Source organism: Scyliorhinus torazame, chromosome 16 (genome assembly GCF_047496885.1).
Source record: "Scyliorhinus torazame isolate Kashiwa2021f chromosome 16, sScyTor2.1, whole genome shotgun sequence".
NCBI classification, from domain to species: domain Eukaryota; kingdom Metazoa; phylum Chordata; class Chondrichthyes; order Carcharhiniformes; family Scyliorhinidae; genus Scyliorhinus; species Scyliorhinus torazame.
The window spans coordinates 98158502-98186194 of NC_092722.1; the positions used below are offsets into that span (position 1 = coordinate 98158502).

General features: G+C 48.7%; 1 protein-coding gene across 1 annotated transcript in view; it reads left to right on the plus strand.

Moving 5' to 3' along the window:
- Nucleotides 1-27693, plus strand: part of LOC140392960 (inorganic pyrophosphatase-like) — a 148217-nt gene that overhangs the window by 96280 nt on the left and 24244 nt on the right. Inside the window, 2 exon segments of the mRNA XM_072478772.1 lie at nt 8160-8245; nt 16894-16963. Of these exon segments, the coding sequence (XP_072334873.1) occupies nt 8160-8245; nt 16894-16963 (156 nt within the window).

The window sequence follows — 27693 nt, forward strand, 5'->3', positions numbered from 1 at the left end:
GCGCTGATCGAAAAATATGGGTTGCCCCAAGGGAATGCATTCCGGTATATGCAACTGAGGGCTTTTACGAGGCAACAGGTGAGGGAATTCCCGCAGCTCCCGACGCAGGAGGTGCAGGACAGAGTGATCTCAAAGACATGGGTGGGGGACGGTAAGGTGTCGGACATATATAGGGAAATGAGGGACGAGGGGGAGATTATGGTAGATGAGCTGAAAGGGAAATGGGAAGAAGAGCTGGGGGAGGAGATTGAGGAGGGGCTGTGGGCTGATGCCCTAAGTAGGGCAAACTCATCATCCTCGTGTGCCAGGCTAAGCCTGATACAATTTAAGGTGTTACACAGGGCGCATATGACTGGAACACGGCTCAGCAAATTTTTTGGAGTAGAGGATAGGTGTGCGAGATGCTCGAAAAGCCCAGCGAATCACACCCACATGTTCTGGTCATGTCCGGCACTACAGGGGTTTTGGGTGGGGGTGACAAAGGTGCTTTCGAAGGTAGTGGGGGTCCGGGTCGAACCAAGCTGGGGGTTGGCTATATTTGGGGTTGCAGAAGAGCCGGGAGTGCAGGAGGCGAGAGAGGCTGATGTTTTGGCCTTTGCGTCTCTAGTAGCCCGGCGCAGGATACTGTTGATGTGGAAGGAAGCCAAGCCCCCGGGTGTGGAGACCTGGATAAATGACATGGCAGGGTTTATAAAGCTGGAACGGATCAAGTTCGTCCTAAGGGGATCGGCTCAAGGGTTCACCAGGTGTTGGCAACCGTTCGTCGAATACCTCACACAAAGATAGAGGGAATGGAAAAGAAGAAGACAGCAGCAGCAGCCCGGGGGGGGGGGGGGGGGGGGGGGGGGGGGGGGAGGAGGAGCCAGAGGGATTCTCAGGGATGTTAATATATAAGTATAATATGTATAGGTTGTTGTTATAGATAATTGTATATTGGACTGTTAAAACATATTTTTGGAGAATATTTATCTGGGACAAGGCAGTTGCCATTTAGTTTTGTTTTTGTTTATATATTATTTCTTGTTTATAAAACTGGCCATTGTTATTTATATTGTTTTATTACTGTGTAAAGGATACACAATGTACTGTGATGGTTGGCCAAAAATTTTCAATAAAATATTTTTTTTTTTTTAAAAAGAATCATGGAATCATTGAAGTTTACAGCATGGAAACAGGCCCTTCGGCCCAACCAGTCCATGCCGCCCAGTTTTTACTATTAAGCTAGTCCCAGTTGCCCGCACTTGGCCCATAACCCTCTATACCCATCTTACCCATGTAACTATCTAAATGCTTTTTAAAAGACACAATTGTACCCGCCTCTACTACTACCTCTGGCAGCACATTCCAGACACTCACTACCCTCTGAGTGAAAAAATTGCCCCTCTGGGCCCTTCTGAATCTCTCCCCTCTCACCTTAAACCTATGCCCTCTAGTTTTAGACTCCCCTACCTTTGGGAAAAGATGTTGACTAAAGATGTTGACTATCTACCTTCTCTATGCCCCTCATTATTTTATAGACCTCTATAAGATCACCCCTAAGCCTCCTACGCTCCAAGGAAAAAAGTCCCAGTCTATCCAGCCTCTCCTTATAACTAAAACCATCAAGTCCCGGCAACATCCTCGTAAATCTTTTCTGCACTCTTTCTAGTTTAATAATATCCTTTCTATAATAGGGTGACCAGAACTGCACACAGTATTCCAAGTGTGGCCGTACCAATGTCTTGTACAACTTCAACAAGACTTCCCAACTCCTGTATTCAATGTTCTGACCAATGAAACCAAGCATGCCGAATGCCTTCTTCACCACCCTGTCCACCTGCGACTCCACCTTCAAGGAGCTATGAACCTGTACTCCTAGATCTCTTTGTTCTATAACTCTCCTCAACGCCATACCATTAACTGAGTAGGTCCTGGCCTGATTCGATCTGCCAAAATGCAGACTTGGGCGGAGAGATGGCAGATGGAGTTTAATCCGGACAAATGTGAGGTAATGCATTTTGGAAGGTCTAATGCAGGTAGGGAATAGACAGTGAATGGTAGAACCCTCAAGAGTATTGAAAGTCATAGAGATCTAGGAGTAAAAGTCCACAGGTCACTGAAAGGGGCAACACAGGTGGAGAAGGTAGTCAAGAAGGCATACGGCATGCTTGCCTTCATTGGCCGGAGCATTGAGTATAAGAATTGGCAAGTCATGTTGCAGCTGTATAGAACCTTAGTTAGGCCACACTTGGAGTATAGTGTTCAATTCTGGTCGCCAGAAGGATGTGGAGGCTTTAGAGAGGGTGCAGAAGAGATTTACCAGAATGTTGCCTGGTATGGAGGGTGGTAGCTATGAGGAGCGGTTGAATAAACTCGGTTTGTTCTCACTGGAACGATGGAGGTTGAGGGGCGACCTGATAGAGGTCTACAAAATTATGAGGGGCATAGACAGAGTGGATAGTCAGAGGCTTTTCCCCAGGGTAGAGGGGTCAATTACTAGGGGGCATAGGTTTAAGGTGAGAGGGGCAAGGTTTAGAGTAGATGTACGAGGCAAGTTTTTTACGCAGAGGATAGTGGGTGCCTGGAACTCGCTACCGGAGGAGGTGGTGGAAGCAGGGACGATTGTGACATTTAAGGGGCATCTTGACAAATACATGAATAGGATGGGAATAGAGGGATACGGACCCAGGAAGTGTAGAAGATTGTAGGTTAGTCGGGCAGCATGGTCGGCACGGGCTTGGAGGGCCGAAGGGCCTGTTCCTGTGCTGTACATTTCTTTGTTCTTTGTTCTTTCCAAAATATTGAAATGAATAAAATGAAATGACTGGAAATGCTATAGTTCGAGTACTTTAGATGGGTCCGTTTTTGTCCAATGTGTGCAGGAGGGTTTCCTGACACAGTATGTAGATAGGCCAACGAGAAGCGAGGCCATTATGGATTTGGTACTGGATAATGTTAGATTTGGAGGTAGGTGAGCACTTTGGTGATAGTGACCACAATTCGATTATGTTTACTTTAGTGATGGAAAGGGATAGGTATATACTGCAGGGCAAGAGTTATATCTGGGGGAAAGGCAATTGTGATGCGATGAGGCAAGACTTAGGATGCATCGGATGGAGAGGAAAACTGCAGGGGATGGGCACAATGGAAATGTGGAGCTTGTTCAAGGAACAGCTACTGCGTGTCCTAGGTAAGTACGTACCTGTCAGGCAGGGAGCAAGTGGTCGAGCAAGGGAACCGTGGTTTACTAAAGCAATCGAAACACTTGTCAAGAGGAAGAAGGAGGCTTATGTAAAGATGAGACATGAAGGTTCAGTTAGGGCGCTCGAGAGTTACAAGTTAGCTAGGAAGGACCTAAAGAGAGGGTTAAGAAGAGCCAGGAGGGAGCATGAGAAGTCTTTGGCAGGCAGGATCAAGGATAACCCTAAAGCTTTCTATAGATATGTCAGGAATAGAAGAATGACTAGGGTAAGAGTAGGGCCAGTCAAGGACAGTAGTGGGAAGTTGTACGTGGAGTCCGAGGAGATAGGAGAGGTGCTAAATGAATATTCTTCGTCAGTATTCACACAGGAAAAAGACAATGTTGTCGAGAATACTGAGATTCAGGCTACTAGACTAGAAGGGCTTGAGGTTCATAAGGAGGAGGTGTTAGCAATTCATGAAAGTGAAAATAGATAAGTCCCCTGGGCTGGATGGAATTTATCCTCGGATTCTCTGGGAAGCTAGGGAGGAGATTGCTGAGCCTTTGGCTTTGATCTTTAAATCATCTTTGTCTACAGGAATAGTGTCAGAAGACTGGAGGATAGCAAATGTTGTCCCCTTGTTCAAGAAGGGGAGTAGAGACAACCCCGGTAACTATAGACCAGTGAGCCTTACTTCTGTTGTGGGCAAAATCTTGGAAAGCTTGAAAGAGATAGGATGTATAATCATCTGGAAAGGAATAATTTGATTAGAGATAGTCAACACGGTTTTCTAAGCGTAGGTCGTACCTCACAAACCTTATTAAGTTCTTTGAGAATGTGACCAAACAGGTGGATGAGGGTAAAGCAGTTGATGTGGTGTATATGGATTTTAGTAAAGCGTTTGATAAGGTTCCCAACGGTAGGCCAATGCAGAAAATACGGAGGCATGGATTCAGGGTGATTTAGCAGTTTGGATCAGAAACTGGCTAGCTGGAAGAAGACAAAGGGTGGTGGTTGATGGGAAATGTTCAGACTGGAGTCCAGTTGCTAGTGGTGTACCATAAGGATCTGTTTTGGGGCCACTGCTTTTTGTCATTTTTATAAATGACCTGGAGGAGGGCGTAGAAGGATGGATGAGTAAATTTGCAGATGACACTAAAGTCAATGGAGTTGTGGACAGTGCGGAAGGATGTTACAAGATACAGAGGGACATAGATCAGCTGCAGCGCTGGGCTGAGAGGTGGCAAATGGAGTTTAATGCAGAAAAGTGTGAGGTGATTCATTTTGGAAGGAATAACAGGAAGACAGAGTACTGGGCTAATGGTAAGATTCTTGGCAGTGTGGATGAGCAGAGAGATCTCGGTGTCCATGTACATAGATCCCTGAAAGTTGCCACCCAGGTTGAGAGGGTTGTTAAGAAGGCGTACGGTGTTTTAGCTTTTATTGGTAGAGGGATTGAGTTTCGGAGCCATGAGGTCATGTTGCAGCTGTACAAAGCTCTGGTGCGGCCGCATTTGGAGTATTGCGTGCAATTCTGGTCGCCGCATTATAGGAAGGATGTGGAACCATTGGAAAGGGTGCAGAGCAGATTTACTAGAATGTTGCCTGGTATGGAGGGAAGATCTTATGATGAAAGGCTGAGGGACTTGAGGCTGTTTTTGTTAGAGAGAAGAAGGTTAAGAGGTGACTTAATTGAGGCATACAAGATGATCAGAAGATTGGATAGGGTGGACAGTGAGAGCCTTTTTCCTCGGATGGTGATGTCTAGCACGAGGAGACATAGCTTTAAATTGAGGGGAAATAGATATAGGACAGATGTCAGAGGTAGGTTCTTTACTCAGAGAGTAGTAAGGGCGTGGAATGCCCTGCCTGCAACAGTAGTGGACTCGCCAACACTAAGGGCATTCAAATGGTCATTGGATAGACATATGGACGATAAGGGAATAGTGTAGATGGGCTTTAGAGTGGTTTCACAGGTCGGCGCAACATCGAGGGCTGAAGGGCCTGTACTGCACTGTAATGTTCTATGTTCTAAGTTTATTTTCGTGCTCCCTTTTTAAAGCTTTCTCTATTATCACTGTTTGTAGTTAGGTTTAACATTGCTCGGATCTGTGCTTTTTTCATTTTTGTTTGCTTTTATTTTTGGTTTTATGTTGTCTCTTACCTCTTTTTAACTAAACTGTTTAAGAATAGGAATGTAAACAATTTCTGAATCACAGTATTTTTGTTTTAAACACATCCCACTTATCTTGTCATTTTACCCAGTTCACTGCGGTCAGTTCCTGTTTCATACCATTGAAATCTAAATCTAGACACATTATCTCCTCCCAAATCATTGTCTATCTTCCCACAGCTCTAACTTTAAACCTCACCAGTCTACTTTTGCCCCACCCCAGTATTGACCTACGATGATGAAGTGGTTTGTCACACCGTCCTCTTCTAACAAGATGGGACTGCCCTCTCCTAAGTATTATATATCCAGTCATAGGAAGATACATTACTTTTGACTGTAAAGTGTAACTTGAGTCTACAAGAATCTACCTTTAGCGCTCTCCTTTTCTATCTGACATCCAGTCCTGGATAGCTGCACATTCCTTCACTTAAACACTCAGGAGATTGAAGCAACCAACATAGTTCTGATTTTGTTTTTGGAGTAGGGCAGTAATTTTAATGAGCAACACCTTTAAAAGCTTTATGTGCAATCACACACAAGACCATTTAACTGGACAGAAGTGTGTGTGGCCTATGCAGAAAATTTCCGTGAAGCTTAGGGGGAAGATTGTTCCGCAGCACATGGTGTGGAACCACTGACTCCTCCCGACTCATTGGTAACTGTCTCAATGGGACCCAGACTATTTGAATCTTGGTCCTATTTGAAGCTGAGTTGTAATTTTAACCCAAATTGTAAAAGACCACTAATTGTGGTCCTTAAGATTTCGAGGTGGGTATTTTGAGGGAAAAATCTCTAAATTTGTAGATGGTACTAAGCTATGGAGAACAATGAATTGTGAGGATAATGCTGAACGACTTCAGAGGGGCGTTGACAAATTGGCCAAATGGACAGACACCTGGCAGATGAACTTCAATGCAGCGAAATGTGTGGAAATGCATTTTGGTAGAAGAAACATTGGTTTAATAGTACAGGAGCAGGGGGACCTCAGGGTTCAGGTGCATAATTCTCTGAAGGTGGCCAGGCAAGCTGAAACAGTTGTTAAGAAGGCTTATAGGATCCTTGGGCTTATAAATAGAGGCATAGAGTAAAAGCAAGGAAGTGATGCTACAGCTCTATAAATCATTGGTCAGACCACATTTGGAGTATTGTGTTCAGTTCTAGGCACCTTATTTAAGGAAGGATATTAAAACCCTGGAGAGAATGCAGAGGTGATTTACTAGAATGATTCCAGAAATGAGGAATTTTAGATACAAGGAAAGATTTGAGAAATTAGCTTGTTCTCCTTGGAGCAGAGAAGATTAAGAGGCTACCTTATTGAAGTGTTCAAAATTCTGAACAATGTTGACAGGGTAAAGAAGAATATTCTGTTTCCACTAGTTGATATGTCGGTGACTCGGGGTGGTCACAATTTCAAGATGGTCAGCAAGAGAGCTAGAAGTGAGATGAGGGGAAACTTTATTCCGAGAGTTGGGGTTTGAAATGTGCTTTTTCGGAAAGTGGTGGAGGTGGATTCCAAAGGAAGTTTCAAAAGAGAGCTAGATATATATTTGAAAGTGGTTATTTTAGAGATCAATGGAGATGGGGCTGGAAAATGGGACTAACTAGACCGCTCTTTTGGGAGCCGGTGTGGACACGATGGGCCGAATGGAATCCTTTGCTGTAAGTAATAAAGATTTGACAATTCCACTGCTCTCCTGACCAGCCTCACATCTTTTATCATCTATAGACTTTAGCTCATACACAATATGAGTACGTCCCTATCACAGTATAAGTATCCATCACCATGTCCTCTGCTCCTACCCTCTGTAAGCACGTCCAGCTTTAACAAACGAGTTCACACCGGAACTGACTGTTTCTCTGATCTGGCCTTCTTCACCCGTTTTGCACCCCACTTTAGCATCTCATGATCTGAGGTAACCTCCCTAAACACCTGAATCTTGCTTTTCCCTTCCTTCGCAATGATTTTGAAAATCCACCTTTTCAGGCAAGCTTTTGGACACCCTTGTCCACACTACTATCATCCCCAGTATTCTCCTGTCTTTGTTTGTATAGAGAATAGGAAGAGGTCGGTCTCTGCATTGCCTGCTGGCGACAGAGATTCATTAAAACTGATCATTGAGGATGACAAATCCTCACGGTATCCTCACGGCAGCACGGTAGCCTTGTGGATAGCACAATTGCTTCACAGCTCCAGGGTCCCAGGTTCGATTCCAGCTTGGGTCACTGTCTGTGCGGAGTCTGCACATCCTCCCCGTGTGTGCGTGGGTTTCCTCCGGGTGCTCCGGTTTCCTCCCACAGTCCAAAGATGTGCAGGTTAGGTGGATTGGCCATGATAAATTGCCCTTAGCATCCAAAATTGCCTTTAGTGTTGGGTGGGGTTACTGGGTTATGGGGATAGGGTGGCGGTGTTGGTCTTGGGTAGGGTGCTCTTTCCAAGAGCCGGTGCAGACTCGATGGGCCGAATGGCCTCCTTCTGCACTGTAAATTCTATGAAATGGAGTTGTCCATCCACTGCAAGTTGTCCATCCTCATTCCAAGTTAATGCTGTAAAAGCATGTTCGCAGCTGTTAGTCTTGTGTAAAGCTTGATAATATTGTACTTGTGGTCTGTGGTCTGAAGATTAATGTTCTGCCTTCCTCTGTTTACTGTTTTAATGAAGGCGGGTGTAGTTCTTGAGTTCCAGTGTTCACTCTATGCCTTGTATTTCTACCAGAAGATATCTTTCTTGACAATTTGCTGTTCTCCATTCTCCTGGATGATTTCGAGCTTTTGGCTGACTTTTCAGATTTAAACACAGTTAATGACAAGAGATTCATTGCTTGCAGGACTTTGCTATTCAGGTGATCAAAAGCACGCATGATTTTTGGACAGATCTGATCATGAAGAAATCCTCAGTGGGAGGAATTAACTGGTAAGTGTAAGACTGGCAAGATGGTCAGTTTGTGAAGAAGATAACCTGAAGCTTGACCAAAAAAAGACATGCTGGAATTTTATTTGTCTTGGATCATCTCAAAGCAATTTGGACATTGTCATTCAATGAAATAATAATCTCAATTAGCAGATATCCTGAGGTGATAACGGTGGATGTGGGATAGGGATTGGGGGAGCGAGTGAGGGTAGGAGTTACCGGGGGTGGGGTCTGAGAGTAACTGGGGGAGGGTTACAGAAATTGTAGGAGTACCTTTTATACTGTGACTACGGTTTGCTATCCATGCTTAACCTCTCTGCCATCTTTGACAAACCATTATCCAGCTCTGGGATTATCCTCACAATCCAGAGTATGTAACCAATCATAGCCAGAGCATTTCTACAACTGGCGTGTCTTCCTATTCCCACCAGATGCCCTCAACATGTCCTCCTGACCACCTCTTGTACTGCATGAGTAAAGTGTTAGCAAGTCAACTCTGGCTGTTGCTATGGCGAATGCTCCAGGGATCTATTGTCCCCGATGCTTTTGTTTAATTCAAAAAAGGCCTTCTACCGTCAGAAGACATATCCCCGTTTATAAATGTATTTTGCCTTTAGCAAGTGTAAATTAGCCATACTGCGACATATATTAATGACCCATTCCTTGGTATACAGGGCACAAATTCAAAATTTATACATGATACAAAATAAGAACATAAGAACTAGGAACAGGAGTAGGCCATCTGGCCCCTCGAGCCTGCTCCGCCATTTAATGAGATCATGGCTGATCTTTGTGGACTCAGCTCCACTCTCCGGCCCTTACACCATATCCCCAAATCCCTTTATTCTTTAGAAAGGCATCTATCTTTTTCTTAAAAACGTTTGAAGAAGGAGCCTGAACTGCTTCACTGGGCAAAGAATTCCAGAGATTCACAATCCTTTGGGTGAAGAAGTTCCTCCTACACTCCGTCCTAAATCTACCTCCCCTTATTTTGAGGCTATGCCCCCTAGTTCTGCTTTCCCCGACCAGTGGAAACAACCTGCCCGCATCTATCCTATCTATTCCCTTCATAATTTTATATGTCTCAATAAGATCCCCCCGCATCCTTCTACACTCCAATGAGTACAGTCCCAGTCTACTCAACCTCTCGTCATAATCTAATCCCCTCAACTCTGGAATCAACCTAGTGAATCTCCTCTGCACACCCTCCAGTGCCAATATGTCCTTTCTCAGGTAAGGAGACCAAAACTGAACACAATACTCCAGATGCGGCCTCACCAACACCCTATACAATTGCAGCATAACCTCCCTAGTCTTGAACTCCATCCCTCTAGCAATGAAAGACAAAACTCGATTAGCCTTCTTAATCACCTGTTGCACCTGCACACCAACGTTTTGCAACTCGTGCACCAGCACACCCAGGTCCCTCTGCACAGCAGCATGTTTTAACATCTTACCGTTTAAATAATAATCCATTCTGCTGTTATTCCTCCCAAAATGGATAGCCTCACACTTGGCAACATTGAATTCCATCTGCCAGACCCTAGCCCATTCACCTAACCTATCCAAATCCTTCTGCAGACTTCCGGTATCCTCTGCCCTTTTTGCTTTACCACTCATCTTAGTGTCGTCTGCAAACTTTGACACATTACACTTGGTCCCCAACTCCAAATCGTCTATGTAAATTGTGAACAACTGCGGGCCCAACACTGATCTTGAGGGACCCCACTAGTTACAGGTTGCCAACCAGAGAAACACCCATTTATCCCCACTCTCTGCTTTCTGTTAGTTAGCCAATCCTCTACCCATGCTACCACTTTACCCTCAATGCCATGCATCTTTAGTTTATGCAGCAACCTTTTGTGTGGCACCTTGTCAAAAGCTTTCTGGAAATCCAGATATACCACATCCATTGGCTCCTCTTTATCTACTGCACTGGTAACGTCCTCAAAAAATTCTACCAAATTAGTCAGACACGACCTACCCTTTGTGAACCCATGCTGCGTCTGCCCAATGGGACAATTTCCCTCCAGGTGCCCTGCTATTTCCTCCTTAATGATAGATTCCAGCATTTTCCCTACAACCGAAGTTAAGCTTACCGGCCTATAATTACCCGCTTTCTGCCGACCTCCTTTTTTAAACAGTGGTGTCACGTTTGCTACTTTCCGATCCTTTGGGACCACCCCAGAGTCTAGTGAATTTTGATAAATTATCGCTAGTGCGTTTACAATTTCCCTAGCCATCTCCTTTAACACTCTGGGATGCATCCCATCAGGGCCAGGAGACTTGTCTACCTTTAGCCCCATTAGCTTGCCCAATACTGCCTCCTTAGTGATTACAATCATCTCAAGATCCTCACCTATCATATCCTTATTTCCATCAGTCACTGGCATGTTATTTGTGTCCTCCACTGTGAAGACTGACCCAAAAAACCTGTTCAGCTCCTCAGCCATTTCCCCGTCTCCTATTATTAAATCTCCCTTCTCATCTTCCAAAGGACCAATATTTACCTTAGCCACTCTTTTTTGTCTTATATATTTGTAGAAGCTTTTATTATCTGCTTTTATGTTCTGAGCCAGTTTACTTTCATAGTCTACCTTACTCTTCTTTATGGCTTTTTTAGTAGCTTTCTGTTGTCCCCTAAAGACTTCCCAGTCCTCTAGTCTCCCACTAATTTTTGCCACTTTGTATGTTTTTTCCTTCAATTTAGAATGTTTTTTCCTTCAATTTTACCTCCTTAGATATCCACGGTCGATTTTTCCCCTTTCTACCGTCTTTCTTTTTTGTCGGTATGAACCTTTTCTGAACACTGTGAAAGATCGCTCGGAAGGTTCTCCACTGTTCCTCAACTGCTTCACCATGAAGTCTTTGCTCCCAGTCTACCTTAGCTAGTTCTTCTCTCATCCCATTGTAATCGCCTTTGTTTAAGCACAAAGCACTAGTGTTTGGTTTTGCCTTGTCATCCTCCAACTGTTTTTTAAATTCCACCATATTGTGGTCGCTCCTTCCAAGAGGATCCCGAACTATGAGATCATTAATCAATTCTGCCTCATTACACAGGACCAGATCTAGGACCGCTTGTTCCCTTGTAGGTTCCATTACATACTGTTCCAGGAAATTATCCCGGGCACATTCTATAAACTCCTCCTCAAGGCTGCCTTTACCAACCTGGTTAAACCAATCGATATGCAGATTAAAATCTCCCATGATAACCGCTGTACCATTTCTACATGCATCCGTTATTTCTTTGCTTATTGCCTGCCCTACCATCCTGTTACGATTTGGTGGCCTATAGACTACTCCTATCACTGACCTTTTCGCCTTACTATTCCTGATTTCCACCCAAATTGATTCAACCTTGTCCTCCATAGCATCAATATCATCCCTTACTATTGCCCGGATGCCATCCTTAAACAACAAAGCTACACCACCGCCCTTACCGTCCATTCTATCCTTTCGTATAGTCTGATACCCTTGGATATTTAACTCCCAGTCATGACCATCTTTTAACCATGTTTCAGTAATGGCCACTAAATCATAGTCATTCACGATGATTTGCGCCATCAACTCATTTACCTTATTTCGTATACTACGAGCATTCAGGTAAAGTACACTTATGCTGTTTTTTGTGTCTTTGTTATGAATCCTAACACCTTGATCAGTAACTTTTCGCAATTTATTTTTCCTCTTACCCTTTCTCCTAATTTTCCTTGTCTTTGAACCCATATCTCTACATAAATACCTGTCACGTAACCTGCTGCCTTGATCTCCATTAACCATTATACTGTCCATAGTTTTATACTTCCCTTCCCCCCAACTTGCTAGTTTAAAGTCCTTGTGACCAACCTATTTATCCTATTCGCTAGAACACTAATCCCAGAATGGTTCATGTGAAGACCGTCCCAACGGTACAGGTCCCTCCTGCCCCAGTACTGATGCCAATGCCCCATGAAATGGAATCCCTCTTTCCCGCACGACTCCTTTAGCCACGTGTTAACTTATCTAATTTTCTCAACCCTATGCCAATTGGCACGTGGCTCGGGTAGTAATCCAGAGATTATAACCCTGGAGGACCTGCTCTTTAATTTAGTCCCTAGTGTTTGATAATCCCCAAACAGGTCCTCTTTCCTAGTCTTACCTATGTTATTAGTCCCAACGTGGACCACAACAACTGGATCCTCCCCCTCCCTCTCCAAAATCCTTTCAAGCCGATCAGAGATGTCCCTCACCCTGGCACCGGGCAGGCAACATACCATGCGGGACTCTCGATCTGGCTTACAAAGGATGCCATCAATCCCCCTAATTATAGAATCCCCTACAACTACCACTTGTCTTTTTGCTCCCCCCCTCTTGAATGGCTTCCTGTACCACGGTGCAGTGGTCAGTCAACGCATCCTCCCTACAGCCCTCTTCCTCATCCACACAGGGAGCAAGTACCTCATACCTGTTGGTCAAGGGCTGAGGCTCCTCAACTCCTAAACTCAGGATCCCCCTACCTGCCTCCCTTGCAGTCACACCACTCTGTCCCTGACCACTGTCCGAATTAACAGAACTTATTCTACTGGGTGTGACTGCCTCCTGAAACAAAGCGTCCAGATAATGTTCCCCCTCCCTGATGTGCCGCAGTGTGTGCAGCTCGGTCTCCAGCTCATCAATTCTGAGCTGAAATTCCTCAAGCAGCCAACACTTGCTGCAGATGTGGTCACTGACGGTCTCAATGGATCCACCAGTTCCATCATCATACAGCAACAGCCCATCACCTGTCCAGCCATATTCAACTAGTTAATTAATTTAAATATATATATTTTTTTAATTTTCTTTATAGAACCTCCAGGATAAACCCAAACACCAACAAAAACACAGCCCTCTCTCGCCACTCACCAGAACTCAGTCACTCACCTAAACTCAGATGCACTGTTCCAATCAGCACTCAGTCACTCACCTAAACTCAGATGCACTCTGTTCCAATCAGCACTCAGTCACTCACCTAAACTCAGATGCACTCTGTTCCAATCAGCACTCAGTCACTCACCTAAACTCAGATGCACTCTGTTCCAATCAGCACACAGTCACTCACCTAAACTCAGATGCACTCTGTTCCAATCAGCACTCCGTGACTAAAGGCACTCCTGCCACACCTTTTGTGCACTCACCTCTCCCAGCACTGTCTCGGCTCTCTCCTCCCGCACTTTTTAAATCTCCCGGCTCTCTCCTCTGGCGCTGTTTTCGCTGTCCCGGCTCTCTCTGCTCCCGCGCTGTTTTCGCTGTCCCGGCTCTCTCCTCCCGTGCTTTTTAAATCTCCCGGCTCTCTCCTGCGGCGCTGTTTTCGCTGTCCCGGCTCTCTCTGCTCCCGCGCTGTTTTCGCTGTCCCGGCTCTCTCCTCACGCGCTTTTTAAATCTCCCGGCTCTCTCCTCCGGCGCTGTTTTCGCTGTCCCGGCTCTCTCTGCTCCCGCGCTGTTTTCGCTGTAGAAAAGCATTGTAAATTGTGATGACGACATTTGAATTTCAAAATGGTTAGACTAGTAAGTGGAATGAGTGGACAGGTGGCAGATTAAATTCAATGTGCAGAAATTAGTTGGTTTGTTTTGGTAAGACCATAAATCATGGGAGCAGAATTAGGCCACTCGGCCCATCGAGTCTGCTCCATGGCTGATATTTTTCTCATCCCATTCTCCTGCCTTCTTCCCATAACCCCTGATCCCCTTATTGATGGGCGGCACGGTAGCACAGTGGTTAGCACCGTTGCTTCACAGCTCCAGGGTCCCAGGTTCGATTCCCGGCTTGGGTCACTGTCTGTGCGGAGTTTGCATGTTCTCCCTGAGCCTGCGTGGGTTTCCTCCCGGTGCTCCGGTTTCCTTCCACAGGTCCCGAAAGACGTGATGTTAGGTGAATTGGATATCCTGAATTCTTCCTCCGTGTAACCGAACAGATGCCGGAGTGTGGCGACTAGAGGCTTTTCATAGTAACTTCATTGCAGTGTTAATGTAAGCCTACTTGTGACAATAAAGATTATTATTATTAATCAAGAACCTATCTAGCTCTGTATTAAAGATAAGACCATAAGACATTGGAGCAAGAACAAGAACAAAGAAAACTTACAGCACAGGAACAGGCCCTTCGGCTGTCCAAGCCTGCGCCGATCCAGATCCTCTATCTAAAACTGTCGTCTATTTTCTAAGGATCTGTATCCCTCTGCTCAGGAGAATAGGAAGAAAATGGGATCCAGGAGTAGAGGGACCTGGATGGATATGTGCATAAATCATTGAAGGTGGCAGGACAGGTTGAGGGAGCAGTTAATAAGCACAGTTTCCTGAGCTTTGTTAATAGGAGTATGGAGTACAGGAGCAAGGAAGTTGTATCGAACTTGTATAAGAACAAAGAACAAAGAAAAGTACAGCACAGGAACAGGCCCTTCGGACCTCCAATCCTGTGCTGGCCATGCTGCCCGTCTAAACTAAAATCTTCTACACTTCCGGGGTCCATATCCCTCTAGTCCCATCCTATTCATGTATTTGTCAAGATGCCCCTTAAATGTCACTATCGTCCCTGCTTCCACCACCTCCTCCGGTAGCGAGTTCCAGGCACCCACTACCCTCTGTGTAAAAAAACTTGCCTCGTACATCTACTCTAAACCTTGCCCCTTGCCCCTCGCCCCTTAAACCTATGCCCACTAGTAATTGATCCCTCTACCCTGGGAAAAAGCCTCTGACTATCCACTCTGTCTATGCCCCCCATAATTTTGTAGACCTCTATCAGGTCGCCCCTCAACCTCCTTCGTTCCAGTGAGAACAAACCTCTCCCCATAACTGTACAAAACTCTGGTGCGGCCGCATTTGGAGTATTGCGTGCAATTCTGGTGCCGCATTATAGGAAGGATGTGGAAGCATTGGAAAGGGTGCAGAGGAGATTTACCAGAATGTTGCCTGGTATGGAGGGAAGATCTTATGAGGGAAGGCTGAGGGACTTGAAGCTGTTTTCGTTAGAGAGAAGAAGGTTAAGAGGTGACTTAATTGAGACATACAAGACGATCAGAGGATTGGATAGGGTGGACAGTGAGAGCCTTTTTCCTTGGATGATGATGCCTAGCACGAGGGGACATACTTTTAAATTGAGGGGAGATAGATATAGGACAGATGTCAGAGGTAGGTTCTTTACTCAGAGAGTAGTGAGGGCGTGGAATGCCCTGCCTGCAACAGTAGTGGACTCGCCAACACTAAGGGCATTCAAATGGTCATTGGATGTACATATGGTCGATAAGGGAATAGTGTAAGATGGGCTTCAGAGTGGTTTCACAGGTCGGCGCAACATCAAGGGCCGAAGGGTCTGTACTGCGCTGTAATGTTCTATGTTCTATAACGGCGCCTCTGCAGCTCCCACCGGCACGGTACTCCACCAGCCCCGTGGTGGTGGCGACCCTGAGAGTCTGGGGGCAGTGGAGGAGACATGTGGGAGCAGAGGGAGCATCGGTCTGGTCTCCAATCTGTAATAATCACCACTTTGCCCCGGGAAGGATGGATGGGGGATTTCGGAGATGGCAGAGAGAAGGGATTGAGAGGATGGGAGATGTGTTTATCGAGGGGAGCTTTCTTAGCCTGACTGAGCTGGTGGAGAAATTTGGATTGGCGAGGGGAAACGAGTTTAGGTACCAGCAGTTGCAGGACTTCCTACGTAGGCAGGTTTCAACCTTCCCGCTCCTACCACCAAGAGGGATACAGGACAGAGTAGTTTCCAGAGTGTGGGTGGGAGAAGGGAAGGTCTCCGACGTCTACAGGGAACTCATGGGTTCAGAGGGGATGCAGACGGAGGAGATGAAGCACAAGTCGGAAGAGGAGTTGGGCGGAGAGATAGAGGATGGTCTCTGGGCGGACGGCATGAGTAGAGTCAACGCGTCCACAACATGTGCCAGGCTCAGCCTGATACAGTTTAAGGTTGTTCCCCGGGCTCACGTGACAGTGGCCTGGATGAGCAGGTTCTTTGGTGTAGAAGATAGGTGTGCAAGGTGTGCGGGAGGACCAGCGAACCATGTCCACATGTTCTGGGCATGCCCAAAGCTTAGGGGATTTTGGCAGGGGTTTGCAGATGTCATCTCCACGGTGTTGAAAACAAGGGTGGCACCGAGTCCAGAGGTGGCGATTTTTAGGGTGTCGGAAGACCCGGGAATCTAGGAGGAGAAAGAGGCAGACGTTCTGGCCTTTGCTTTCCTGGTAGCCCGGAGACAGATACTATTAGCTTGGAGGGACTCAAAGCCCCCGAAGTCGGAGGCCTGGCTATCTGACTAGCTTTCTCTGTTTGGAGAAAATCAAGTTCCCTTGAGAGGGTCAATGTTAGGGTTCGCCCGAAGGTGGCAGCCGTCAGCCGTTTGACGACTTCTTTGCGGAAAATTAATCGCCAGCAGAAGGGGGGGGGGGGGAGTTAGCTCAGTTTAGTGTAGGGGGTTAATAAAGGTGGGACCTATAAGGGAGGAAGACTGCTTTTGCACTATGTTTATAAATTCATGTACATTGTTTATTTTGTTGTTGACGTAAAATCAAAAATACCTCAATAAAATGTTTATTTATAAAAAAAAAGAACCGATGTCAGCGACATTCTCTGCCCATTGATTGTTTTGAACATCAGATTGACTGAAATGTGACTTTGCTTCCCTCCTCAGCACAAACACAACAGTGTCAGATAGTCCATTCCAGTGTTCTGAAACTGAAGCTAAAGCTTTTGTGGATAAAGTAAGTGTGTTTATCACTTGTCTGATACTGCTGTAGACTGTTGGAATATGTAACTTGCTATTGTGTCTCGGGTACATGAAGCTAAAGCACACCTTTGTTCCTTCATGAATCGGCCACTCCTGCGCTGTTTCAAGTTTGATTTTTCAATCTGATTGCCCAGCTGAAGTGTCCTAGAGCACAGAGGGCAGAGCAGGAGACGGTTAACTGTCAAACTCGCCTCAGAGTCGCAAAGTAATGTATTCAAGCCTCATTCCAAGGACTTGATTGATCCATCGGACACTCCCAAGTGCCGAACTCGGGGAGCGCTGTGTGTGTGGCTGGGGGGGGGGGGGGGGGCACGCCCTATGTGGAGTGTCGCAGTGTCAGAGGGTTCCTGGGTTAGTAGGGGTGGGGGGGCGCCCTATGTGGAGTGTCGCGGTGCCAGAGGGTTCCTGGGTTAGTAGTTATCCACAGTCAATGCTGAACCTCATTTAATCCTGACCTTGCATTTGTGCTTTCCCTTTGCTTCCATACTTATAACCTATTCTGCTAAAAGATTGTTGACTTAAAGCATTGACTTTTTTTTCATTCATGGCATGTGGGCATCTCTGGCAAAGCCAGTGTTTATTGCCCATTGCCCATCCCTAAGGTGGTGGTGAGCTGCCTTTTTTTCTTTCAAAAATATTTTAACATTCTAAACAGAGAGATCCAACACACGCAAAACCCCCACAACACACCCAACTCCCCCATCCCTAAACCCTAACTACCCATACAGCAGATTCCCTGCCCTTGTACATCATTCCATGCCTCCCCTTCGCGCACCCCCCCCCCCCCCCCAATTCTCCTTGAAGAAGTCGATGAACACCTGCACCTCCGAGCGAACTTTATTTTCTCTCGCCTCCGAAACCCTGCCATGTAACTGACCCAAACCCCCGACTTTGGAGGCTCCGGGTCCCTCCATCCCAGCAAAATCTGTCTCCGGGCCACCAAGGAGGCAAAGGCCAACAAGACGTCGGCCTCTCTTTTCCCCTGCCCCGGGCTTCCGGATCTTCCAACACTCCAAATATTGCCACCTCTGGACTCGGTGTCACCCTCCCTTCCAGGACCTTGGACATGGCATCTGAATATCCCTGCCAAAATCCCCTCCGTCTCAGACACACTCAAAACACATGTACATGGTTCACAGGACTTCTCCCACATCTGTCCTCCACCTCCTCAAAAAACCTGCTCATCCGGGTCACAGTCATGTGAGCCCTGTGGACCACCTTAAATTGGATCAGGCTAAGCCTGGCACATGATGAGGATGCATTGACTCGCCACAGGGTCTTTTCCCATAACCCGACTTCCAACTCCCCTCCCAGCTCTTCCTCCCATTTCCTCTTCACCTCCCCAATTGGGACACCTTCCCACTCCATCAGTTCCTTATATATTTCCGAGACCCTCCTCTCCCCAACTCCTGTTTTAGACAACACCTTAACATGTAGTTCCCTTAGAGGGAGGCGAGGGAAGTTGCCTCCGAACAAAATTCCATACCTGCAGGTACTGGAACCCGTTCCCACCCGGCAACTCAAACTCCTCCTCTAGCTCCTCCAAGCTCGGGAAACTCTCTTCAATAAAGAGGTCCCCAAATCTCTCAATCCCTGCCCGCTGCCACCTCCTGAAGCCCCTGTCCAGCACCCCGCCCCCCCCCCCCCCCCCCCCCCCCCCCCCCCCCCCCCCCCCCCCCCCCCCCCCCCCCCCCCCCCCCCCCGGAGCGAACTGGTGATCGCCACAGATCGGTGACCACACTGACGCCCCCTCCAGTCTCATGTGCTGCCTTCCATTGCCCCCACACACTCAGGCTGCCACTACCACTGGGCTTGTAGAATACTGCGCCGGAGAGAACGGCAGAGGTGTCGCTAACAAAGCCTTCAGACTCGTGCCCTTGCAGGATGCCGCCCTCCACTCGCTCTCACACCGACCCCTCCCCCACTACCCATTTCCTAACCATAGATATATTAGCCGCCCAGTAGTAATTAATAAAGTTCGGGACGGGCCAAGCCCCCCCTCCCCGTTCAAGAAGGACCTTCTGCACCCTCGGGTCTTCTTCCGGCCCATATAAAGCCTAAGATCGGCGCGTCATCTTCCTAAAAAATGCCTTGGGGATGAAGATTGGAGGACACTGAAACACGAACAGCAATCTCGGGAGGACTGTCATCTTCACAGTCTGTACCCTCCCCGCCAATGACAGCGGGAGCACATCCCACCTACAGAAGTCCCATTTTGTTTGCTCAATCACCTGCCCAAATTTAGTTCATGTAGCTGACCCCCATCCCTTGCCACTTGAATCCCCAGGTATCTAAAACTCCCTCCCACCACTTTAAACGGCATCTCCCTCTGTCTCCACTCCTGCCCCCTTGCCTGGATCGCAAAAACTTCACTTACCAATATTCAGTTTGTAACCTGAGAACCGACTAAATTCCTCCAGTATCCCCATAATTCCTGAAATTCCCCCCAACGGGTCTGTTATATAAAGGAGCAAATCGTCCGTAGAGCGAGAACCTATGGTTCTACCACCCACCCCCCCCCCCCACCCCCACCCCCGCTCACTATCCCCCGCCAAATGTTCGATGCTCTTAGCGCCCGTTGCAAAAGGGCTCTATGGCCAGGGAATACAGAAGTGGGGAAAGTGGACACCCCTGTCTCGACCCCCCCAACACAGACTAAAATATTCTGATGGAACCCGGTTTGTCCATGCATTCGCCACCGTGCCTGATATAGCAACCGGACCCACTTCATAAATCCCTGCCCAAACCCAAACCTTCTCAGAACATCCCACAAGTACCTCCACTCCACCCAATCAAAGGCCTTTTCTGCATCCATGGCCACCACCACCCTTGACCTCGCGCGCCCTCTGCAGGCATCATTATTACATTTCGGGAGCCGCCTAAAGTTGGACGTCGGGTATCGTCCTTTACAAATCCCGTCTGGTCCTCCCCTATTACCCTCCAGGACACAATCCTCTATGCGCATGGCCAAGATCTTTGCCAGTAATTTTGCATCTACATTTAACAGGCAGATTGGCTTATATGAGCCACAGCTCTCCGGGATCCTTGTCCTGCTTCAAAATAAGGGAAATCGATGCCTGCGATAACGTTGGGGGAGCACTCCCAGCTCCTTCAACTTGTTTAAAAGCCTTTATCAAGAGCGGCCCCCAACAGCCCGGGAAAACTTTTTATAAAACTCCACCGGGTATCCGTCTGGTCCCGGGGCTTTACACCGATTGCATCGCCCCCAATCCGTCTATAACCTCCCCAAGCCCAATTGGGGCTCCCAAAACCCTCCACCAACTCATCTATCCTCGGGAACTCCAGCCCTTCCAGAAATTGCTTCATGCCTCCCTTCCCGGCTGGGGGTTCCGATTTATACAATTTATTATAAAACTCCCAAAGCACATCATTTACCCCCGCCGGATCCAAAACCCCCTTTCCCCCCTGTATCTCTCACCTTCCCAATCTCTCCTCGCCGCCTCACCCTGTTTCCTCAGCTGGTGCGCCAGCATCCTATTGGCTTTTCCCCCATACTCACACGCCGCTCCCTTTACCCTCCTCAGCTGTCCTCCGCCTTACCTGTGGACAGGAGCCCAAATTCCAGCTGCAGTCTCTGACATTCCTTCAAAGCCCGTCATCCGGAGACTCCGGAGGTGCCTCCTGTCCACCTGTAAGATTTCGCCTACCAGCCTGTCCAACTCCACCCGCTCAGCCGTCTCCTTTTGGGCCCGAATTGAGATGAATTCCCCCCTAATAACTACTCCCAAACCACCCTTGCCGAAACCTCACCCATGTCATTGATCCTTATATATCCCCGAATTGCCTCGCTCACCCGCTCACATACCTACCTCTCTCCCCCCCCCCCCCCCCCCCCCCCCAAGCGCTCCATGAATCCCCAAATCTCCCTTGCCATAGCTGATACCTACCCAGGCCTAGAACTCGACCGGTCCAACCTTGGATCCAGGACTGTATTGAAATCTAGTCCAACTCTGCCCCCAGGTCTTGGTACACCCGAATCTCGACGTCATCCCAAGTGCATCGCCTCGTCTGCCTTGTCCACCTCATGATGCATTCCTTGTCCAGGAACCGATGAAATCGCACCACTATCGCCCCCGGTGGCTCGCCCCCCCGCATCAGTGCCCTGTGGGCCCGATCCACTTCTAAAGGTCGGTCGAAGCAGCTTCCCCAACATCGTCCCGACGTACGTACCCACATCCAATCCTTCAATTCACTCCGGCAGACTCTTTTTAAAAAAATATATATTTTATTGAAAAAAAATTTCCGAACAACAATTTTTTCCCTCTTACAAAGCAAACGTAACAGTAAAGAAATTTTAACAATAAACAAATAACTAAACCCCATAATCGTTTAACATAAACTAAACTAAACACCCCCTCCCCCCCGGGTTGCTGCTGCAGGTCGTCTGTCTTCCCTCTAACGTTCCTCTAGGTAGTCGAGAAATGGCTGCCACCGCCTGGTGAACCCTTGAGCCGATCCTCTCAGGGCAAACTTTATCCGCTCCAGTTTAATGAACCCCGCCATATCAGTCCGGGGGGTTTCGCCTCCTTCCACATGAGTAGGATCCTACGCCGGGCTACTCGGGACGCAAAGGCCACAACGTCGGCCTCTTTCGCCTCCTGTACTCCCGGCTCATCCGCAACTCCAAATAGAGCTAGCCCCCAGCCTGGTTTGACCCGGACCTTCACCACCTTCGAAATCACTCCCGTCACTCCCTTCCAATACCCCTCCAGTGCCGGGCATGCCCAAAACATATGTGCGTGGTTTGCCGGGCTTCCGCCGCACCTCCCACATTTGTCCTCCACTCCAAAGAACCTGCTCAATCTTGCTCCCGTTATGTGTGCTCTATGTAGCACCTTGAATTGAATCAGGCTAAGCCTGGCACATGAGGAAGAGGAGTTTACCCTGCTTAGGGCATCAGCCCACATACTTTCCTCAATCTCCTCCCCTAGCTCCTCTTCCCACTTTCCTTTTAGTTTGCCCACCGACTCCTCCCCCTCTTCCCTCATCTCTCGGTATATCTCTGACACCTTGCCCTCTCCGACCCACACCCCTGAAAGCACTCTGTCCTGAGTCCCCTGTGTCGGGAGCAGCGGAAATTCCCTCACTTGTTGTCTAGTAAACGCCCTCACCTGCATTTATCTCAGGAAGTTTCCCCGGGGCAACTTATACTTTTCCTCCAATGCTCCCAAGCTCGCAAAAGTCCCATCTATAAATAAATCTCCCACCCTCCTAATTCCCAACTGGTGCCAGCTCTGAAATCCTCCATCCATTCTTCCTGGGGCGAACCTATGGTTGTTCCTGATTGGGGACCCCACCAGGGCTCCCCGCACCCCTCTCTGTCGCCTCCACTGTCCCCAGATGTTCAATGTTGCCGCCACCACCGGGTTCGTGGTAAACTCTTTTGGTGAGAACGGGAGCAGCGCCAGCGCCTCTAAACTCATCCCTTTACAGGACTTTCTCTCCAGTCTTTTCCACGCCGCTCCCTCACCCTCCATCATCCATTTACGTATCATTGCCACATTGGCGGCCCAATAGTAATCGCCCAAGTTCGGTAGTGCCAATCCTCCTCTGTCCCTGCTACGCTGAAGGAACCCCCTCCTTACTCTCGGAACTTTCCCTGCCCACACGAAGCTCGTGATGCTCCTGTCTATTTTATTGAAAAAGGTCTTAGTGATTAGTATAGGGAGACATTGAAATACAAATAAGAACCTCGGGAGGACCATCATCTTAATTGCCTGCACCCTGCCCGCCAGCGACAGAGGCTGCATGTCCCACCTCTTGAAGTCCTCCTCCATTTGTTCTACCAGCCGTGTCAGATTAAGTCTGTGCAAGGTTCCCCAGCTCCTAGCGATCTGAATCCCCAGGTATCGGAAGTTTCTTTCCACTTTCCTTAGAGGCAGGCCTTCTATCTCTCTACTCTGGTCCCCTGGATGTATCACAAATAATTCACTCTTCCCCATGTTTAGCCTATACCCCGAGAAATCCCCGAACTCCCTCAACATTCGCATAACCTCTATCATCCCCCCCCGCTGGGTCCGACACGTATAACAATAGGTCACCTGCGTATAGCGAGACTCGGTGTTCCTCTCTCCCTCTAATCACCCCTCTCCATTTCCTGGAGTCTCTCAACGCCATGGCCAGAGGTTCAATTGCCAACGCGAACAACAATGGAGACAGCGGGCATCCCTGTCTTGTTCCCCTATATAGTCGGAAATACTCCGATCTTTGTCGACCCGTAACTACACTTGCCGTTGGAGCCCCATAAAGAAGTTTGACCCAGCTAATAAACCCGTTCCCGAACCCAAACCTCCTTAACACTTCCCATAAATACTCCCACTCCACCCTATCAAATGCCTTCTCTGCGCCCATTGCCGCCACTATCTCTGCCTCCCCCTCCACTGGGGGCATCATTATCACCCCTAATAGTCGTTGCACGTTAACATTCAGTTGTCTCCCTTTTACGAACCCTGTCTGGTCTTCGTGCACCACCTCTGGGACACAGTCCTCTATCCTCGATGCCAGTACCTTTGCCAGCAATTTGGCGTCTACGTTCAATAATGAAATAGGTCTATAGGACCCGCACTGCAACGGATCTTTATCCCTCTTCAAAATTAGCGATATCGTCGCCTCCGACATTGTCGGGGGTAAAGTCCCTCCTTCCCTGGCCTCATAGAACGTCCTCACCATCAACAGGGCCAACAAGTCCACATATTTTCTGTAAAATTCCACCGGGAACCCGTCTGGTCCCGGAGCCTTCCCTGCTTGCATGCTCCCTTAATAACCTCGTCCACCCCAATCGGTGCCCCCAGGCCTACCACCTCCTGCTCCTCCACCCTCAGGAACCTCAATTGATCCAGGAACTGCCGCATCCCCTCCCCTCCCTCTGGGGGTTGAGACCTATACAGTCCCTCATAAAAGGTCATGAACACCTCATTTATCTTTCCTCCTCTTCGCACCGTGTCTTCCTTTTCGTCTCTAATTCCTCCTATCTCCCTCGCTGCTGTCCTCTTTCGCAATTGATGAGCCAGCAGGCGACTAGCCTTTTCCCCATTTTCATACCTCCTCCCCTGTGCCTTCCTCCACAGCTCCTCCGCCTTTCTGGTGGTCAGGAGGTCAAACTCCGTCTGGAGTCGTCTCCTCTCCCTGTACAGTCCCTCCTCCGGGGTCTTGCAAATTCCCTATCCACCCTTAAAATCTCCCCCAGTAATCTTTCCCTTTCCTTGGCCTCTGTTTTCCCTTTGTGGGCCCCAATGGAGATCAGCTCTCCTCTGACCACCGCTTTTAGTGCTTCCCATACCACTCCCACAGGGACCTCGCCGTCGTCATTGACCTCCAGGTACCTCTCGATACACCCCCGCACTCTTGCACACACTCCCTCATCCGCCATCAATCCCACATCTAATCGCCAGAGTGCTCTCTGCTCCCTTTCCTCTCCTAATTCCAGGTCCACTCAATGTGGGGCATGGTCCGAAACCGCTATGGCTGAATACTCAGCTTCTTCCACCCTAGAGATCAACGACCTTCCCAAAACGAAAAAATCTATCCGGGAGTACACTTTATGGACATGGGAGAAGAAGGAGAACTCCCTAGCCCTAGGTCTAAGAAATCGCCATGGATCCACTCCCCCCATTTGGTCCATAAACCCCTTAAGCACCTTGGCCGCTGCCGGCCTTCTTCCGGTCTTTGAGCTGGATCTATCTAGCCCCGGGTCCAGCACAGTATTAAAGTACCCTCCTAAAATCAAGTTTCCTACCTCCAGGTCCGGTATACGCCCCAGCATCCGTCTCATAAATCCCGCATCATCCCAGTTCGGGGCATATACATTAACCAACACGACCTCCATTCCCTCCAGCCTGCCACTCGCCATTACATATCTACCTCCGCTATCTGCTACGATGTTCTTTGCTTCAAATGCTACCCGTTTCCCCACCAATATGGCCACCCCTCTGTTCTTTGCGTCTAGTCCTGAGTGGAACACCTGTCCCACCCATCCTTTCCTTAGCCTAACTTGGTCCGCCACCTTTAGGTGCGTCTCTTGGAGCATAACCACGTCTGCCCTTAGTCCTTTCAAATGCGCGAGCACTCGGGCCCTTTTTATCGGTCCGTTCAGGCCTCTCACGTTCCACGTGATCAGCTTCACTAGGGGGCTACCTGCCACCCTCCCGTGTCGACTAGCCATTACCTTCTCTAGGCCAGTCCCATATCCCGCCTCCGCGCTCCCACTCGCTCCCCCAGCGTCGCATACCATCCCCGTCCACCCAGTCTTTAGCCATTTCCTTTTGGATTTCCGCAGCAACAACCCAGTTGTCCCCCCGTCCCCGTCCCTCCGCTAGATCTCTTTCTAGCGTGATTGCGCCCCCCATATTACTTCCGTAAGTCAGCTGACTTCAGCTGACCCCGGCGACTCCTGCTCACTCCTCGACCCCCCCCGTGTGGGGAACTCCCATCCGCCTTGCGCCTGTCTTCCCGCCATATTCTTTCTGGCGCGGGAACGTCCCTTTACCTGACCCGCCTCTTGTGGCGCAGCTCCCTTTCCCCTCCCCCTCCCCTTCCTCATTCTCCATCTATGTCCCGTCTCTCCCCCCTCACCGGCGCCCACATTTCCCAATGTCTCCCCCCTTCCCAATTTACTTCTCTATTAACATCAACCATAACATTAACAATAACATTTCCTGCAGTATCAGTCCCTCAGTTCTGATCCAATTTCTCCTCTTTAATAAAGGTCCATGCTTCCTCCGCCGTCTCAAAATAATGGTGTCTCTCCTGATACGTGACCCATAGTCTTGCCGGCTGCAGCATCCCGAACTTCACCTTTTTATGCAACACCTCCTTGGCTCGGTTAAAACTCGCCCTCCTTCTCGCCATCTCCGCACTCCAATCCTGGTACACCCGTACCACTGCATTCTCCCATCTGCTACTCCGCACCTTTTTAGCCCATCTCAGGACCTCTTCTCGATCCATAAGGCGGTGAAATCGCACGATTATCGCCCTGGGTGGTTCTCCCGCTTTTGGTCTTCTCGCCGGGATCCGATGTGCCCACTCCACCTCCAAGGGGCCCATAGGGGCCTCCGCACCCATCAGTGAGCTCAGCATCGTACTTGCATAAGCTCCACAGTCCACTCCTTCCACACCCTCAGGGAGACCCAGTATCCGAAGGTTCTTCCTTCGCGCTCCGTTTTCTAGGGCCTCGATCCTTTCAGTACACTTTTTATGAAGTGCCTCGTGCGTCCTGTGTTTTGACCGCCAGGCCCAGGATCTAGTCCTCATTATCCGTCACCTTCTGCTCCACCACGCGGAGCTCTGTCTCCTGGGTCTTTTGTGTCTCCTTGAGCTCCTCAATTGCCTGTAGCATCGGGGTCAGCACCTCCCTCTTTAGTTACTCCACACACCGTCTCAAAAATTCGTCCTGCTCGGGCCCCCATGTCGCCTGAGCTTTCTCCGCCGCCATCTTGTGCTTCTCCCTTTCTGTCTCTTTGGTCGACGATTCCTTGCGCTGCAGCCGCCGCCGCCGGCTCACTCACCCCACACCGGGTTGCGTCGCCCAAAAAGCTCCCGTTGGGGCTCTTAAAAGAGCCCAAAGGTCCGTCGGAGCTGGAGCCGCCGAAACGTGCGGCTAGCAAGGCATCACCGCAACCGGAAGTCCCCTCCGGCAGACTCAGGATCCGAATGTTCTGCCTCCGTGAACGATTCTCCAGGTCCTCCACCTTCTCCATCAGTCACTTCTACTGGTCACGCATCAGCCCAATCTCTGCCGCCATCGAAGCGGACAGGTCCTCCTGCTCCCTGGCCTCTGGATCGCCTGTCCCTGTGCCTCCAGTCTCGTCTCCACGCAGTCAACCACTGCCCGGGCCAGATCCTCCGCACTTTCCTTCCACAGTTGGGTGAACCTCTCATTCAGGAAGCTCACCAACTGGTCCATCGACCACTGAGCCGGCAGGGCCACACCCTGCACATCCGCCATCTCCGCTTGCACTGTCTGCTTCTCCCTCGCCTCAACCAACAGGTTTGCTTTTTTTCCCTGGGCACATCTGGACCGCAGCTCCATAAACTAGGGGTCACTCCTACTACTCTCACTTCTGCACCTTTTTCTTACAAAATTCCTGCGACAAACCGATGTAAAAGCCACAAAAAGACCACCATGAGCGGGGGCTGCCAAATATGCGACCACTCGCTCCATGGCCGCCACCGGAAGTTGTGAGCTGCCTTCTTGAGCCACTGCTTTACATGTGATGTAGGTACACCCACCAGGCTATTAGGGAGGGAGTTCTAGGATTTGAGCCCGTGATACTGAAAGGGCTGGGTCTGCCTTTCCCCATGCTGGGGGGTCCATCCATTTTTTAATCCTTCAACTTTTCTCTTATGGTTTGATACAACGGAATGTCTCGCTCGCCCATTTCAGGGGGCAGTTAAGAGCCAACCACATTGTTGTGAGTCTGGGGTGTAGGGAGGCTTGATGGGGAAGGACAGTGAATTTTCTCTCTAAAAGATAACAATCGAGGCAAGTCCCCGGTCACTGTGATTGAGACTAGCTTTAAATTTCATATTTATTTCATGGATTCTGCTACTTATTAAATGGTCAGATTTGATCTCTTGTCTCTAACATTAATCTGGTCCCCTGGGTTACAATCCAGTAACACAAATGCTGTCTTACCCATTGAGGGTTTCCTGTTACATTTTTTGTCTCCCTTGCTGATTGTATCT